Source organism: Bombus affinis, chromosome 11, assembly GCF_024516045.1.
Source record: "Bombus affinis isolate iyBomAffi1 chromosome 11, iyBomAffi1.2, whole genome shotgun sequence".
Taxonomy (NCBI): Eukaryota; Metazoa; Arthropoda; class Insecta; order Hymenoptera; family Apidae; genus Bombus; species Bombus affinis.
Window position 1 is genome coordinate 8,985,843 of NC_066354.1, and position 18,901 is coordinate 9,004,743.

The window sequence follows — 18,901 nt, forward strand, 5'->3', positions numbered from 1 at the left end:
GCGGAAGTATACGTGTTCCTTGACGCACAATTTAGTCGAGATTAGTTCGTCATTGTATACCTTGTACGTAACGTTATTACTAGATCGCAGATTTTCAAGCGAATTCGTACTTTCATGAACCTAGTCAAACGAATGAAATCTAAATAGGAATTTGTTTAATCCACCGATTGTTGTAACAAGTATTATACTTTGGATATTTCGAGCACTTTTTGCAATTTTAAATTTGCTATAAGTATAAAGATGTGCGTTCGTCATTTGACACCAAAGTGTTAAATTACTGTGACGAGTCAGACTCGTGATATGAGACCAAAGGATTAAATTACCATGACGAGTCAGACTCGTCATTCGATGCCAAGGGGTTAAATTCTTTCAAAAGGAAAATGGAGCTATCGTATCGTTTCGTGTAATTTTGCGTTCCAGTGCAACGGATACATTATCATTTACGAGCGCTCGGTTGTTGCAGGCGTTTGTCGTGATTGCAATTACCATTGAACTTGTTACTGGTTACGAGGAATCGATCAGTGTTGTTGCATTAATTCGGTGATGCTAAAGTTGAACTTGTGGCAGTTCGATCGATTCGTTTTTCTAGCAACTTTTACGTTTCGTGCATAGAGGAAAGTAAATGGTTTAAACGAAGAATTATAGCGATATAAAAATAAGAAAATTAGAAAAACCATGCTACTTTTATCGAATTAGTGACAAGTTGATCGTCTATTGCATTTTTCGCTTTTCATCCAGTAGATGTTCACTTCTGCCATCTCTCTTAGACCAATAATCTACAAAATGATCATCTTTTTCCAATATTCTTGATCTATGAGTATATTAAATATCAAATATAAAATACATGTTAGATAATAACTAGAAAGTAAGATATACTTTTGTTCGTCTTTTTTATCAGTGTCTACAAAAACACGAATTGACATAAACATTTCACAGTACGCTAATAACCATGTAATCGTTCCTTTCTTATTTTTTAAATTGCCATATTAAATATTTGTAAATGTGAAAAATTCAATTTATTTGCTTAGAAAAATCCACTCTCCTCGAGGAAAAATTTCAACCTGTAAGATCAGCCGAATGCTGCATCAGTTCGTAAGCTGTCGGTTATAAACCCGAGATACGATGAACACGCTTCAGAAGCACCTGACTGACGTCAATCTGTAATTGCATTTCTCGTGACGTGTGGATACATTTTGGTCGAATTGCGTCGGATTATCTGTTCTCAATGTGCGATAGCTTTCGTGTTCTAACTGGCGCTACGTGGACAAGAGATTCTAGATCGTGGTATTAGACAAGCTTTTCGTAGAGCTTTGTCTTTAATTAGATATCGTCTTTCAATTTCAATAATGACTGCTCTATTCTGTGAATATTTTAACAAACGTATTATACTTCGTGAGACAAGTAGTTTTATCGGACTGGTCGATACAAATAATACGTAATTATAAAGATATGTCATCTCATTCTCGTTACAGATTTATAAACGCAGAAAAGAAATTAGAATCGGTCTGTTATTATGCGATACCGAAAAAAAGAAAAAAAAAACAGTATCGACAGAAATACTATCTATAGGAAAACTAAGCCATCGATCAATGATTCAACTTGAATCCGCTCTACCACTTGAAACATACCAGCTCACAGTTTCATCAATCATAATACATCTCGAACGATCGTCACAATTCCAACATATCAAAATCGCCGAATATCCAACGTTTCCATAAAACAAAAGGAAAGAAAAAAAAAAACGAAAAGAATTCCTGGCCAATTTCCCGAAATAGCCGAATTTTTCGCTTAACTAATCGTAGAGTCATGCCTGATGCGTTAATTTACAGTTCGTTTCAAAGGATCGTCACAAATTTATATTTCCTGAAAACGAAAGGCAAAGGGGAAAGAATTTTTGAACAATTCGTCAAACTATGCGCGTTTTTCGCTTAACTAGCGACGAGCATGCAACGCGATAAAATAGAACGGCGGAGATGGGTAACACGGCCGCGGGAGAGCGATAGACCGATAGAGCCGTAGACATTGAATCGGCCCCGTGTAGCCAATCATTGGAGGATCCTCCCATTCCCTGTTTAATCGTCTCAGCAACCTGGGTTCCGGCGGCCCGATAATGAATACGCCCCGTAGCGCAGTTAGCTGCATCTGCAACCGACCACCGAGACACTCTTGGCCAGCGTGAAAATTCTCGAAACTTTGATACTCCGTGGTCGTGGTTAAATTTCAACTTTACTTTTGCTGTTGGAGAATAAACGAGATTGAAGAAAAATCATTGAAAGAAGAAGAGAATTGTAGAAAAATTTGGCGACAATACCAAGTTGTTAGCATGGCGGTACGGTTGATGGAATATTGGTTTCGGTTCTATTGTTCGTAGCTGTAGGGTTGGAATGTTTGAAGTTATTCGTCGAAGATTGTTTGAAGCTGTTTAGTATTAATTTTGCTTTGTTTCGGAGTTCTTACGGAAGGATTTAACATTAATTTAAGTGAATTAATTTTGGAAGGAAAATCATGGTATACGTAACTTTTGTTTTTATATGGGAAGGATCTTTGTGATCTAAACTACATTTTTAGGTAATAAATAAAATATGAAAATCTTACAAATATCGTATCTTCGATGAATATTTATTCATTGCACACAAAGATATTTTTATGATATAGGACAGACAGCAATACGGTGTTACTATATAATTTCAGTTTTGCCCACGAGAAATACGTTTTCGTGCGACTCGCGAGAATCGATCTTAGAAAATGTTTCTGTCAGGCACAAGCCGCCGTATAAACCTCCAGCCGTTGATCGGTAAATTCATCTCCAGTTCCTTTCATTGAAACACAGAAAGTGTTCCACACGAGGGAAATGGATTTCTTGTTCGGTCGTGTGTCGCCATGGGAACTGGAACGTGTTTTACAGACTTTTATTTTGATCTCAATGGAGACCGCATGTAAGCTATGTAATTTTCGTGGCAGACGATGAACATAATTTCTGAAACCTCCGAAATACAGACTTTGGCGAACTTTCTTATTCCCTAAAAAATACAGGTAATCCCAATAAAAAATTGTTAATTAGAAATTTCTCTTATATCACTTGCGTTATACCTTTTGCGTATTAAATTTGCATATTATGTGTATATTTCTTACATTTGCATATCACATCTGCAAGCTGGTATTCCGTCGTTCTAAGAGAATGAAAGAAAAATTATGTTCTTGGTTTGTTTATATATTTCTTTATATAGAATTCTACTATTTACGTTTTTGAAAATTATTAAACTTGAAAATTATATCGCTGCTCTTATACTTATAGAAACTGTATCGGTTAAACTGTACGTGCTCAGCTACTCTATTAGCCGAATATACTGATCGCGTGAATGTCTTCCTGTATTTTACTTCTGGCCACGTATCTCAACGCTTATCAAAGCTTTCGAGAGTTCTAAATTTCGGATCATGTTCAAAGCGATACGAATTTGCCGCCGCATAAAATACAGTACAGGTTCGAAACGATTCGAAGTGTTTCAGATCTCATCGTCAGACACATCTCTGTGCAAGATAGAGAGAAGAACTCTAGCGATATTTTTCGATTATACTCCGGTTATAATTCTCGACGACGATAACCTTCACCTTTTTCAGACATTTGTAGACATTCGTCGTATATCGATTGCAACGAGGTGGAACGCATCTGTACACAGGGTCGTTCGAGTTTGACATGATTTAACTGCGGAACAAAGTGACGATTTCGCAGGTGGTTTGAGTCGTTTGTAAGCGTCGCGCGTGTCTAATGGTCCCTGTACGTGTAATTACGTTGACAGCCCACGGCAGCGACGAATTGTACGACCGATGTGTGGCGTACGGTGTGCATCGTCCTAGGGATAGGAACGCTCGCTTCGATCGGTGTCCTGTTTGCCTACTCGATGACGCATTGCCACGAGATCCTCTGACCTTTCCGATTCCAGCTCACGCGTTCCTCTCGACGATCTTCCAAGAGAAATTGCAATGTCAAACTACGTGTACCAAACAGGTTTAGTTTAGGATAGGAGTTTAAAGACTTACCTATATACACAGATCCCTTAAGGTGAAGATATCCAGGGTCTTGCAGTCTTCCTTAGTATTAAGTACTTGCCGTTAACACACACTTGGAAACCTGATTTCGATATAACGCGAAACGAGTTAACCATGTTACAAAAGGCTTGTCTGTAGCAGAATTAGTTGATATCAGTCGAGTGTTACCTGTTAATTAATATCGGAGAAAAATCGAAACGGGAGGTATGAAAAGTTTATTTATTGCAATTTGTAATATAATTTTTTTCACAAGAATTGGTAGCGTCTGTTTTATATATAACCGTACACGTGTATCCAGAAAACACACGTGTGTGGCATAGTTAGAATAATCTCGTAGAACTTTTTTCCTATAAATTGCAGGCAACGTAAGGATCACACAGGGGGGTAAACACTCGTGTCTAGTTGCCGGTTCGGTGGTATGTTCCGTACGTATGTAACTATACATTGACCAGCTCTAGAATTCCACAGGGACGGAGGTCGCATCTGCGAATACGCACGTACAAGCACTTATGCGTGTTTGTACGTAAATGAAGCTATAAGCGACGATAACGTTAAATTCACCGACGCTTCTGCAACATCTGAAACACGGGAAATATCGGCTTGATTAATGGCGCGTTCGTAAATGCTTCGAACGTGTTCCGCCCGAGTTTCGATCCTAAAAATCACGCACCGTTATGCGTGTATTTTGATGCTTGCGCAGGAAATGTCAAACACGCTGGAAATATCAAAATAACCTGGAAACGCGGTAAAATATGTTTGCGGTAAAGTATGTGATTAAAGTTACAAATGTAGCCTCGTTTTTGGGTTATTAACGCTTATACAAATTTATTACCGAAGCATGCAAATTTTATATCCTTTTACCATTTTCCTTCTTTTCTTTTTTTGGCGACATTTAAAATTTGTCTCAAAATTGGACGTCGCCACCATTGTCTTGTCACCAGAAAAATATGTCCACCGCCGAGGGTTAACAGCTAAAAGCATTCTCTATCTAAGCCCCATTTTTTCCGCAGAAAGTATGAATTTGCAGAAATATGCACAGTCTACTGGCAATAAAAATTTACTGGCAAATATTCGAATCGAAAGCAACCCCTTAACAATCTGTGGACGCGTGGCCGTCGAGTCGAACGAGGCTTCGATTACGCGAGACAGCCAGGGTGCCGTTCAATTTCGGTGACGTTACGTCAGTCGACATTCCGCACGGTTTGCTGACTCGCGAACGGCCGCGCGCTCAGCCGCGCGTGCATTTCCGTGTAAACGGTGCACGCTCGAAAGTATCGTCTCTCTCTCGGTGAGTTTCGAGTTGTTTCCACGCGCGCACGGTGAAATCAAGCCTCAACCAGCCCCCTGGCTGGATTTACGCTCGGCCCGCTCGTCTCCGCCGCATACTTCTCGACGTTATGGCAAAATTGCCTGGCACGTGTGAACGAACAGGCGTACGCGCCGAATGCGTGTGAATCGTGGCAAGAATCCGTGTGGATAAATGTGAGCGTCAATGTTCGCGTGGCCAGCCCCTTTGGCTGCTTGTCTCTCTGTAAAAAACACGAAACACGCTGCAGGGAAATAGCAATTTGTCGAAGAAAGAGATGCAGGAGGGCGATTTGGTTGGCGATGGCAATGTGTTTTTCGAGAAAGAAAGCCTCAGTGTTCGGGGTCATAAGAATTTTGATGGATGTTTATTGTTGCGGTTTATTCAGAATTATAGTCGTCAGGTTTTCATAATTGTAGTCAGAACTATACAGGTTTTTCTTTTTGGATTTGATGTTATTTTTTGAAAGGAGCTAAGCGTACACTATTTTCGCGTAGATCGAGAAACGATAGATGTATTGGTGGGATTTTATTGTCGGACTTTGTTTAGACATTCACTTGGTATTCAGATTATTTATCTTGAATTATTTTTGCGAGGCTTTCAATGTCTGCTATTTTAATAGAAGAATTGTTTATATTTGATTTGTAGAATCTTCGAATTAGTGAAATATCCGTAACTTATTACTTTTTATTTTATCTTACTTTTTTCAATATAATTCACAATTTCAGGATTTTTGTTTAACATAAAACGGTAATATACTTTGTAAAAACGTGATCATCTTCGATCATTTCGTACTCGATGTACGCGACACTGTGTTTTTTGTAAGTTACTGATTAATTAAACATGTTAAGTTTAAATATATTTATTTTCCGTAAAACTGATCCTACGTTTCAATCAAGCGAAAAAATATATTGCTACTATAAGTAACTAACAAAAGAATTTTTTGTAACAATTTTCATCACAAAGCAAAGAAAGATTTCGGTCATAGAAGACTTGGATTGTCTTCAATTACAATTTCCATTGATAAGATACTGAAAATCTCGCACAAAGACTTTAAATGAACGCGGGTAGACGAACATTAGACGAAATTTCAGTACGCAGATTCGGTTGTACACTTGGCGGAAAATCGGAGTAGACGTTTTGCTACGTGAGCACGAAACTCGCATGCATGATCCCTGGGGCATGTCAGCCCGATCGGACAAGAATGTCAGGTGGTCACGTCACGGACCACCGGCTGTCCATCAATCCTGTCCATGGGGTACATGGGGGTCCCCGTCTCATTTCGATTACGTCGGCATACGGGTTGGATTTCACGTGTAAACTACGACTTACTCCCTTCGGTATTATCTCCCTCTCTCGCTAACTTCTCGTCTTATGACCCCGTCATGGGTGATAATAGAGTTCTGGAATGCTGAAGGCATTTCTAGCCACGTACATTCTATAAATGTTCGTTCTGCTGTGCGTTGAATGTAAAAAACGGACCATTTTTGTCCCTCGATCATCGACAGCACTCACGATTTCTTTAATTTATCCTCAAATTCCATTGATTTTTCTTTTGTCGTGTTCTTTATTTTTTTTTTGTAATTATTGAGTTTTAAAATTGATCGACAGAGCCGATTGTAAACAGCGCGAGGGTTTTCAAGTTTAAAATGGTATAAATTTCGTCTATTTTGTTATGCAAACTACGATATTTGGTGGAATATTGGCTACAGTAGAATGTTAATTATAAGTATGTAAATTAATTATTGTTGAAGTGGTCACCACTTCTAGGAAAACTCCACATCTGGTCTTTTTAACTTTCTCAAGCGCTGAAGCCATCGACAGCACATAGACAAAAGAATAGCAGGGAGGCAGACCATAAACAGTAGACAGGCGACGTTGGCTTCGGGGTTTTCAGTCATAAAGTAACACTGCTAGCGTGCGGATCTGAACCAGCTCAAATTGTATTCCTGTATTTCATTATTAAGTCAAATATATACTTTGTATCTTACACTTTATCCACGCGTTTTTCTCTCTTTATATACTGAATAACCTCAACAATTATATGTATGTAAATTGCCAGATATTTGTTGTCTACGCGTTCTAAAGAAGTTTCAGTTTAGTAGAGTCTGAATCTATTAAGTAATACAAACGAATTACGAACATAGTTTCATTCTAACTCTCTTTCTCTCTCTCTCTCTCTCTCTCTCTCTCTCTCTCTCTTTACAGTACTATACTCTATATACTAGTAGATATATTAAAACGAAATATAATCAGAAAATTGTAAAGAAAAACCAATCACGAACTTACGTATATTAATCGCGATTCAATAAATTCGTATAGAATATTATACTGAAATTTAGATCACTGTTATTTCGATCATACCTTGAAATTTTATCAAAAATATTTTCCTTGGATTTTGTTGGTACATTCCATCGCTGTAAGATATCCTCGATTTTCCACTAAAATGTTTGTCGATGTTGTTGTCTGTAGTTCGTTGATGTTTTCAAATTTCTTTTATTAATACCATCGATCGATACTGTTAGTGTGATTTTACATAGATTTTTGGCTTCGACTGGTAGGAATAATAACATTCGATAAAATATTGGAAAAATCGGGATTAAAATTTAGTTGCTTGCTGCGTAGAATAAAAAATCGAAAGTTCAACAAACTCGAGACGAAGAAAGGAAAAAAAGGCGAGGTGATGTAGGTTCGAACGAGGGGGAACAAGTTTCAATATCGATACGTCGGATTGGCTGATGCCCGGCGGCGCGCGCGTCGTGTCGACGATGAAGATCAGAGAGTAGCGAGACGCGTGTTTTCAAAGCGTGCAAAGGATCGGGTGAAATTGGGCGAGATATTATTGAACACGCTCGCTAGCCAGATGGAAAGGCGGAAAGACTGCGTTCCGGTGATGTACGATCACGACTGCGTGCATCCAAGTAACGTAACTGGCGTGCATAAAGAATTTAGTTGCAGCATCTTTACTGGATGAAAGAGCTGATGTCTGTGAACAGCTCGTTCACGGTGCGCGAAGGAACTCTTTACCATAGAGCAGAATTTTTCGATATATTTCGTTGATGATATCTCGTATTTCGAGGATACATGAAAATGTCGATGAATGTAGAATAACGAACAACGTCGATCGAATGAATATTTATATCAAATTGTTTGGAAAATTCACAGCGAAAGTTAAGCAAGGTTTAACGAGAATTGGATCTTTTTTCGTCTAATAACGTCACGAGTATTTTTTTGTTGATAATGAATCAAGTATAATAGCTTTACAGGATCGTAAAAATATTTAATTTCTTGCTCGCGCTTTTTCAAGAAGTTCCGTTAAGACTACAATAAACGATAACGAGACAATTTTTATCCATAGAACAGTGTAAGAAAATTGATGCAAAAGTAACGAACTGAGAAGAAAATCTTTTTCTCAGTTTCTAAATGATAATGCAAAAACGAGCAAAAACCATCACTCGGTCAAAAATTAGCCTCGAATCGGGCCAAGTAATTCCACCTTGCCTCAATTATCACTTACACAATCGCCGAGTTCCATCACGGCCAATTAGCATTCCGGGTGTGGAGCAAAAAAGCGTCGCTTCCGGAAAGAGAGCCGAGAGAGAAGCAAGCGCAAGGGTTAAATCAATTCGCACGATTCCCCGGCAACAATAAAATTCGTCGCGGTGTCGAATTTTAAAATTCAATTGCTGGTCGGGGCGCGGCGTGTAAAAAGCGTCGAGCGAAGACGAAGGAAAGAAGAGGGAAAAGAAAGGAAGAAAAATTGTAAAAGAGGAGAATAACGAAAGAGGAAGAGGATCAAGAGGACGAGCGGTGACAGAGCGCGGGAAAGCACCGGGATTTCGCCGGAAATATTTCCCGCCATTGGCATGCGGCCCGCGATTATTCGTATATTTCGAAAGACCGGTACAAATTGTTCCCGCTTCCGGCCCTAACCGCGTATCCCTGTCTCCGCGACCGTTTAAAATTCCACGCGCGACCCTGCCCACCGCGATCCAGGATTTTGATTCTCGCCGTTCGACGCCGCTTAGCGCAAACCAATACGATCTTGCGCGCGTTCACGCTCATATTCTTCCTTTTGTTGGAGAATGTGTGCGCCAACGACGTCTCTACAGAGCCGCGTGTACGATCATCGTTCGCCCGCTTGCTTCCCTTTTCCTTCTTCAGTGTGTACTTACGTGATCGAATACGTAAGCAGCCGGCTTTCTCGTTCTTTTACCGCGAATTCCACGATTCGCTTCCACGCCACTCTACCCACCCTTTCGAACTCGCCTACCTGCTTCGATCCGCTCGATGGAAATCCAGATAGAATTCGAGTTATTTGCTGGGATATTTTAGTTGCGTCGGGAGGCGAGGGGTAACGTCTCGATCCGCCGCCTCCCTCTACGGCTCCACTCGGCTTCCTCGGCACGACGTCGTCGTTTCCTTCTCGATTGGATTTCTGAGAAGCTTCTTCTTAGAGTACGCGTGACGCTAATAACGATGTCTGGCGAGATCGAGAGGAGAGGATGATACGTTAATAGACGCGTTTTTGTGTTTGTTTGGTCGACGGACGATGGGGTTGCGTGACGAAGCTTCCGCAGATGGGAATAAGCAACGCACGATACGGGGAAGATGCTTTAAATTGAACTTTAACTTCCTGATGGGACGATGATATTTCTTAGCGTGCAATTGGACATTTTTTCAAGTTCTAAAATTATTTGCAGTTTTGGAATTTTGTATTTGTTCTATAGTTTTATGTATTTGGTTCTTTTGGAGTCTGTAGTGGAGATAAGTGGCACAAGCTGACGTAAAATTAGAGGAGTGGGTGATTTAGAAATAATTATCCCTTTATCAAGATTGCTTTTATCTCTGATGTTAAGTACAAAGGACGCTACTTTCTACCGTATTCGTGGGTAATAAATTTTAATAATTGCATAATCTCATAGTTCTTTGAACACGGAATCAACTACTGGCTAATTGCAAGAATCGACATAAGTATAATTCGACCGTCTTTCGCGAAACGTAGTTCGCGTACGTTGCAAGAGCGCCGAGGGAAAATAATTGAAGGTAATTCATAAAATTGTCCCTCCGTTCAAAGGATAAATACACACGGTCCACGGGCGACTCGCCGAGTCGTTTAATTAAGTCTTCGCGGTGGAACAAGCTTAACGAATGTAAAAGACAGGGTAAATTCGTTCTGCCGTGAACCGCCACGCGGCAGTACGTCTTCCTCGCGAGAGATGTAATTTAATCGCACGATTAAAGCTCCGTGGGAGAAAGAGAGGTCTATAAAAGTGGTGGAGGCGTGGCAAGGGGTTGTGAACGTGAGGGGGTGGAAACGAGAGACGCGTCCCGACAGATAGAAATGGGACAACACCGGACGATTCTTTTGCGACGCGTATTTAAGACGTTTAAGCGTAAAAGCGCGGAGCGCAGCCATTTTTCCTCGGCGAGATAGTGAATACTAGCGTCGTCGTTCTTCACCGTGAACGCATTCGAAGCTAAGTCGGCAATCGTAGTTCGTTTCTCTTTTTGAATTTCTTTCGTTTTAATGATTTCTTTCGCGATTTGTTCTTTGTGAATTTTTGTTCCTTTTCTACGTGCTTCCCTTGTGTTATTTACAAAGCTCCTCTCAGCGATTCTCATTTATTTACTTCCTTCTGATTTTTCTTAAACTCATATAAATATTTTCAATATTTCCCCTGTACGTGTATACGTGTCTTGTTAATTAAAATTCCCTTTATCTTGCCACTGTAACTGGAGATTCAAGTTATTCATGAATTTATTATCATAATTATCGAATATTAAACAACATCTCCATATTGTTCTACCGTCGCTATTCTCTTACCGTTCGCTAAAAAATTTGCATCGTTGAAGCTTTTAAAAAGTTGTCCATCCCTATTTCCCTTTATTATTGTAATTTTTAGTAGCGTAACAAGTATGCCGAAAAATGTGCAAATCTCGTACAAATTTCACCGCAAGTATCCTTACCCTTTCAAATTCTTCTCTATCGTCAAACCTCCAACGCCAACTTTCATTTTTCACGAATCATTCGGAGAATTCCTTCTGAAAAACTAAATCTTCTACTTTTCACCACAAAGCCTCTGCATATTATATACGATAAATCTGCACAAACTTTCACAATTCACAATCTTCGCAAACACCAGCGAACACTCGATACATCGTATGATCGATACGCGAAGCACGTTAATTCCCTATACTTTTTATCGGTTTTAACGAGATCTCGGCTATGATAATGATAATGAGACGATAATTGATAGCCACTTGAGCTCGGGCCGCATTATCGTTCCGTTATCGGTTCAGGTATTTCGCGGTTGGATAATTGAGTTTTTCGCGACGAGTTACGACGACGTTAAAGGCGTGAAAGCCCGCCAAGCTGCGACGTAACACGGGAACGTCAATGGCCTGTTGCGTGTCTATCACTATGAAAGCGGTCATTCGCCACGTACGAGACGCTAGTTTGCGCCACGGTAAAACTGCACCCTGCTAGAGCGGACGTGTTGCCGTTCTCGCGAAATTATGGCGCAGCCCGTTTGATGTTGCAAAAGTGTTCTTGTACACCGGCCACGACGGCAACTCGTTTCGAAACTGCGCTTTAGCGCCGACGAATGTATCCGATACGGGCTTTCGTGGTCGTTGCGCCATGATCGTTGATACTGACGAGCGAAATCGAGGTTAATGGTTTGCTTAAGTGTAATATTTTGGAATTTGATAGCGATGCTCGTGGTATACTATGGTTTAGGAAACGTCGACGCGGTAATACTTGGTTAATTGTAAGCAAAACGGATGCTTTGTTTATTCCAAGTATTATAAATGTTGATATAGTATAACGACTGGAAACAAAATACGATGCTCTAGATTATGTTACAGATAAAATGTAATGCTTCGTATTAGTGTGTTTCAGATACTTTTCGATGTAAACGCTCGATTGACTGTGATTGATAGATTCTTTCCTTTGTTATATAAGTACGTAGATAAAATACTCTACTGTCATTTTACAACAACGAAATTCCATTACTTTAAGAAATTGTTTGTCAGAAATACCGTTTGAAAATTATTAGATATATGATCTATAGATTAATATTATTCAAGAAATGAATTAGTTTGACATCTATTGTTTGTTCGTTTAATAGTGAGCATACTTTTAACGACACGGTAGAATATAAGAACGCGAAATTCTACTTAAGCAGTCGATTATCGTATAAATATTATACGAACGTGTCGCATCGAGTAAGATTAGAGCAAAGTACCAGAGAAAACGAGCAATTTGTAGCGAGCGTCTGAATAAAGGTTGATGCTGGTTATTTCCGATGAATCGGATATCGAATTGAAAAGAAGGAAAGCAGGATCGCAGAGTGGATTGGAACACTGTCGAATTTGTGAGAGATCCGCCGAAAGCTTTTCAGATTTGCATACTGCCGAATTTTATTGAATACATTACTCAACGACTGACAGATCTCTCTTCAAACTTATTGAAAGCAAACATTAGTATTAAAAGGGGAGAACGGATTTTATTAATAGCGGAGCTATACGAAAATCCTGTCTATATTTATCTTTTTATACGTTCTTCGTCTTTCTGTATCCCATTATGGAATACTTGATACAACATAGATGGTTTAATTGATAAATAATTGTTCAGAGTGCTTTTCGTTATCTTCTTTTATTTTAATATTTTTCACAATATTTTATTGATAATTTCCGAAACAATATATATTTTCCAACTGAAGAGTTTTCCAAGCAACGTTGCTTTTTCTATTGTTATTTTATTTTATTGTTTAGTTCGTTCTGTAAAATACTTTTGATACGTACACATATCGCTTACATACATATTCCTTTTCTTTTGAAAATAATACAAAGATTCTAACATTTAAACATATTTAGCGGATATAATTCTCACCGCAAGGCAGACCGTACGTGGGCAGCCGCACAATTGTTTCTAGTTACGATCGATTCTCCTAATGAGATTCTATACGAAAACTACGGCAACGTATTTCATTGCTGCGAGGCAAATTATACAATAACACACACAGAATCGTGATCTAGTTTCCCCTCTGATCAACGTACTCGAAATTAAGATATCAATTTCCTACGAAAGACAGAGTCTTAAAAACCCAAGTCTAAAATATATCATATTACGGGAACCATCAACGAATTTAATAATTTAAACCAACAAAAACGTCGATATTTCTTATTATCAAATGTATCGTCCAAAATATGCGAAAATATCCAATCATCCGAGTATTTCTTATCCAGTTCTCAAAGTATACTTTCTCTACAACTATAGACGCGATAGAGTAAAACGATAAGTGTTTACCAAAGATAAATTTCTGCTACATTTTACTTCTCACTCTTTTATCATTTCTCATAAAATATATCAAATACTCTTATCGCCAACTATGTACGATATACCGAGCAACGCACTATCCATCAAAGTACCATTCAATCAGAGTCGCGGAAAAATCACCCCCGCGGTGAACACTTACGACAATTCGACGGCAGTTAGGCGCATCCGAATCAATGGCACTCGGCCATTATCTTTCCTCTTCATCCATGCGAGGCGAGCCGCAGGGTACGCCCCGATAATTATAATCAGTCAGTAGGGGTCTGGCTAGGGGTTAGCGTGGATCGTCCAGGTCACTCGGGGGTTGATGTAACAAGAGCAAGACAGAGAGAGAGAGAGAGAGAGAGAGAGAGAGAGACGTCCAGCTAACGACAGAAGGAGAGAACTCGTGTGTCGTCTCTCTTCGCTACGACAGAGGGTGGACAGAGCATTTACATCATTTAATTTATGACCCTCTACGCTGCACCGACAACAAGCGCGAGAAGGCTGTGCCCCTGTAGGTGTACGCGTAGTCGCGCGCGTGTAGATGTATAACTCGTTGCCGGACACAGCATGGATCGCACACGGACGCATAGCCAGAATAAATTTGCATACGCATGTAACGGTGCACGGTTGCAGTCGTGGAAAGAGGGGAGAAAGGGGGTTCCTGCGGGGAAGAAGCAGAGTGGAACACCGATGCCCTCCCTCGAAATCGAACTCGCCGCGTTGGAGAACGCTGGGGTGAGAATGATCTCGATGTCGCGCGAATCGTACTGGCTGGATAATGCCGTGTCGTTCCGACCGGTTGCGACTGCTCGCGCCGAAATACAGAGGATGCCTGAATGCCGAATGATTAGGTGATCCGCTGACTGTGAGCGCAGGGTGCTGTTGCGTGCGTATGTAGTGGATGTTTATTGGGATTATTAGCGTGGAAGAAAGTTTGAATCTTTTTGGTGGATGATCGGCAAATTAATTTGGCCATCTCTAGACCTAAATACTGTTTTGCGAGCAGTAGCGTTCATGCGAAATATTTGACTTGGGTATTAGTGGATCTGGAAGTTTGATTGGCCGTGAACAGTATATTAAGTTTTGACGAGGCAGGTAGAACTTCAGCTTGTACGCCGTAAGATCTACGGGAAGCCGCAACTTGGCGCAGTCACGGACAAATCGGATTTTAGGTTGCATGTTTTTAGTTAATACACGCATCGATATTTATCCGTCTCAGCGTCTTATTTAAACAGCAATTAATTGCGTCTAACGATTTTCTCGTTAAATATTCACTGAGCAAACCGTTCTGTAACTTCATTGCAATGGCACGGTATAAAAGAATTGTTCGAATAAAATTACCTACATGTTATATTAATTATCGACTGTTAATCGAACGAACGTATTATCTTTTTCATTCTCATATTTTTCATTCCGTAATGAAACCGTGGTCTTTTGTGTCAGAAATCAATTCTTCGTTTGAAACTCGTTCTAATACGTTTAATGCGACGATTAAGTCCGGCCACAGGCTAATAGTATTTTATGCGATTCGAGGTAAATGAATTGTCCATATGACTTGTAATTTCGTTTCATCTACGAAAATTCCAAAATTAGAGGCTTGTATGGTGCTATCGAAAAATCACGTAAACAGTAAGCAGAATATCGAAAGCCGATACATTTTGCTGTATGGCTGTATACTTCGTATTTGAAGTATACAATACTTGATGAGAATCAATCATAGTAACATTTCATAGCAGTGGAATTTTAGGATAGAATTTTTCGTAATATAAAGGTATCATCGTAGATCGCAAATGTTTCGCCAAAAGTGTCACATTCTGGATCGGTGAAAAGTGAGAGCAAGTTAAAATTCAATAAACCCGATTTTTACGTGTGGCGAACGTGTTCAATTAAGACGTCAACGAACGAAGGATTAAAATTCGTGACCGTCCCATTTGCCACGTCTTGGTGGCGCGACAGTTCGCTACCTTAGCGAACGAAGATGTAATTCTTTTAATTACTGGCTAGCTTAAAATACAGCCCCTTTTAAAGCGCGCGAGAAACGAAGGAACGCTGGTTGCGCCAGGACAACGACAGCGAAGAAAGAGAACGAGAGAAAGAGCACTTTCGCGAGGCTTCAAATTAAAACGCGTAATTACGCTGGGCGAATTTAGCTGCAATTAGTTTACGATTGGCTTTCAACTTGCTCCTGGACCGCATTGCCATTCGAATTTCCGAAATTGACTTACTTCCCTGTGAAGCGACGACCGTGTAATATCTCATTTTCATTTTAAAAAACAGACGTCCTTGGTGAAAAAGGATTGCTTGACGATCGACGAAGATACATACATACACAAGGATGACACGAGTTTTCTATCTGCTTTGCTATTTTTCTAACAATGCAGTTATGATTTACGAGTTAGGAAATAGTCTTGGAATAATTTTGTTGTTTGTAATGGAAGATATTGATTTTCGGAAAATTGAGAAGGAATCTTCCGTGATTTCGGATAAAGCACGGAGAGAAATAATACGTATTTCATATTTGTTTTAAGTAAATATTAATCATCCTGATAATTCACAACTATTAGGTCGTCCGAAAAGTTTCTTTTTAAGGAAATAATGGACGCACAACATTTTCCTTTTTATATTACATTATCGAATTACGTATGATCTATTTTGTTCTATCAAAATGAAGAACACAACGTTCGACAGATTAGGGTTCTATGTTTGTACAAATGACGTGCTTGGAAAAGACGTGTCTGTAAAAGAAAGACACTTTTCGGACAACCTAATATATAATTGTCATGACGTTTATAACATTCATGAACGAATAATATTTGACATGACGACTGTTGCTTCAAGAAAGAAATCTTTACGTCCCAAACAAACAATGGCTGTAATAGCATCGGACGATGGAATAAAGCGTATTATAGAAATAAATTTCTATTGCAGAATGTCCAAAGGCGGTACAGATTCCGGTTGGCTATGGCTCGCTTAGTGAAGCCTCAGATCCCGCCGTCCGAGCCGCCCCTCATCTCTCCATGGCAGCCACGGTAAGTAAATTGACGCTAAAACATTGTTAACCAGAGACCCTTCGTTGCTCCTTATGCAACGCTATGCCAACAGTCTGTCCGTCGACGAGTTTCCCCGTCTTGATCTTAATAAGTGGACGACAATAAAATTAGTTTCGTTAGCAGGGAATCTCTCGTGTCCCATGCGCGTGTCTTCCGTTTTCGCCTAACGGCCATTCCTTTACCGCGTTTACCCTCGTCAACGCTTTTCTCGTCTGAGATTCCGATATCAAAGTTATCCGTTTCTCCAGGAATATCCTCTATTGCAACTTGTTTCCGATGTCACTCGATAGTGGAGAAAGATTTGTTTCTGCGAGTTTAAGTCGAATTTATCCGTCGTTCTAAGGTAGAATTTAATAAATTTTCAAATACGTTTGTACATTTCTTATTCTATTTTTAATAAATTCACGTTTGTTTTAATAATAACTTTTAAAAATTATAAATTTAAAATAAACTGACGATAAATAATACATTGAAATAGAACGAATACTTGATATTTTATGATATGTACAAGGGTGAAAATAATAGAAGAAGAATATATATCAAGTAATTAGTTTGGGGTAGTTTAAGCAGATGGTTATTAATGTAAGTGCAAAGTGTTTTAATAGTTTTGTAGTTTTACTTCGATATAAAATTCAATATATATTACTTTTTCTACTTTGCATATAAATAATAATGGCTAAAGCCGCGCTTTAACCTGCTATCTAGAAAGACGACTTAACTTGTCACAAAAATTGCCAATATTTTAGACACAGTGATTGATTTATTCGAAGATATTTATTCCTCAAAATGCAACTTTATATGTATACCCAAAATATGAAAAAGCTATATACAATGTTACTTTGTAAATGTAAACTTTGATCATTTTTATTAATAAAATTTTTAACTTCGTATCTGAAGCAGTTTATGATTATGGCACAATCTAGTTAATAGACCGAGGGTATGATCATCTTCTTATAATTAACAATAATTCCAGATGATAAATATGAAATGACGATCGTAAGCAATGTTACATATGTGAATTTTATTGTTCACAAATTTTATAATCTTCCATAGTTAAAGAATTATTTCATACCTTGAACTGAAAGTCTAACGATCTTGAAATACATCATCATTGATCTTTCCCGTAAAACGTTACGATTTCGAGCATTGTCGCTGTATCCCCCTGGAGAACAACCCTTCCTCAATCTCGTAGTTTATACTCCGAGCCCCATCGGTCACTAGGCCCTAGAGGAAGGCCTGTTTGTCAGCGTGCACGTGCAGCAGCGCGTTACGATAGAGACAGGGGCACTTCGTTCTCCCTTCACGATGGACAAAGTCCAAAGTTTCAGACCGCCCCTTCCGGATATTCGTTCCTCGTATATCTCCAGCTTGGTCGGCCACGTACGTGCCTGCCTGGATCAAACAGGACGAACGTCATTGCAACTAGGTGTCCACATGGTGCAGGTTATTCTTGAATATTCGTTAAAAATAGAAATTATTTTTTTGAAATACGATTGAAATACGTGTACTTTTGCGAGGGTGGACACACACCCTACAAGTTAAAAATATGTATGATTCTATGGATCGTTGTTGTACCTGTATCGGTATAATGGAATTAATTGCTATTAATTATGTATATTATTTTCTCGTGTTACGAGGATTCGTTACGTTAGTACCAGAATTTCTAATCTCTCATTTTCTCTTATACCAATCATTTAAAATTCATTTTATTCTTCCACGAAAGCTCACAGCTCACGCGCACCCTTCAATCCACTCTTTACGCGCCATTTTCCTTCAATCGCCCAATATGTAAATTTAAAATAACATACTATTCAAGGAACAAGTAGCACACAGAATCTACCGCGAGCAAACTAAACCACCAATGCTAGAACTATTTACCATAAACCTACGAGTTAAACAAAAATAGTAATTTTCTTTTCTATTCACCGTGTAAAAATTCACCGGGAAAAATTGAATTACAAATACTCTTTCCGCAGAATCGTCCGTAAATATGTAACTTACAGTAGGATCTCTGAATATCCTTATTGCTAAATATCTCTATTATCCTTATTGCTATAACGGCAATCCATCTGCTCCGTTCCACCCCCACAAAAGAATTCTACTTACCAGCTCCTCCCCGTGTTTCCAGCAACGTTGATCGTTCTTGAATTGCAGTAAGGAGGGTAGAAGTTC

General features: G+C 39.3%; 1 protein-coding gene and 1 long non-coding RNA gene across 5 annotated transcripts in view; one reads left to right on the plus strand and one right to left on the minus strand.

The window, feature by feature from the left end:
- The window catches only part of LOC126921658 (uncharacterized), a 570,126-nt gene that overhangs the window by 96,256 nt on the left and 454,969 nt on the right, over positions 1 to 18,901 (plus strand). For all 4 annotated transcript variants that reach the window (XM_050733370.1, XM_050733366.1, XM_050733368.1 and 1 more), the window contains exon 3: positions 16,608 to 16,708. Coding sequence is in view for 3 of the 4 variants with exons in the window: in XM_050733366.1 (XP_050589323.1) it covers positions 16,697 to 16,708 (12 nt within the window). In the remaining variant the exon portion in view is untranslated. The remainder of the gene's footprint in view (positions 1 to 16,607; positions 16,709 to 18,901) is intronic.
- Positions 2,635 to 18,901, minus strand: part of LOC126921690 (uncharacterized) — a 123,300-nt gene continuing 107,033 nt past the window's right edge. Inside the window, exons 3-5 of the long non-coding RNA XR_007712513.1 lie at positions 17,802 to 18,121; positions 4,039 to 4,625; positions 2,635 to 3,963 (exon numbers count right to left, since the gene is read on the minus strand). This is a non-coding gene — a long non-coding RNA (uncharacterized LOC126921690). The remainder of the gene's footprint in view (positions 3,964 to 4,038; positions 4,626 to 17,801; positions 18,122 to 18,901) is intronic.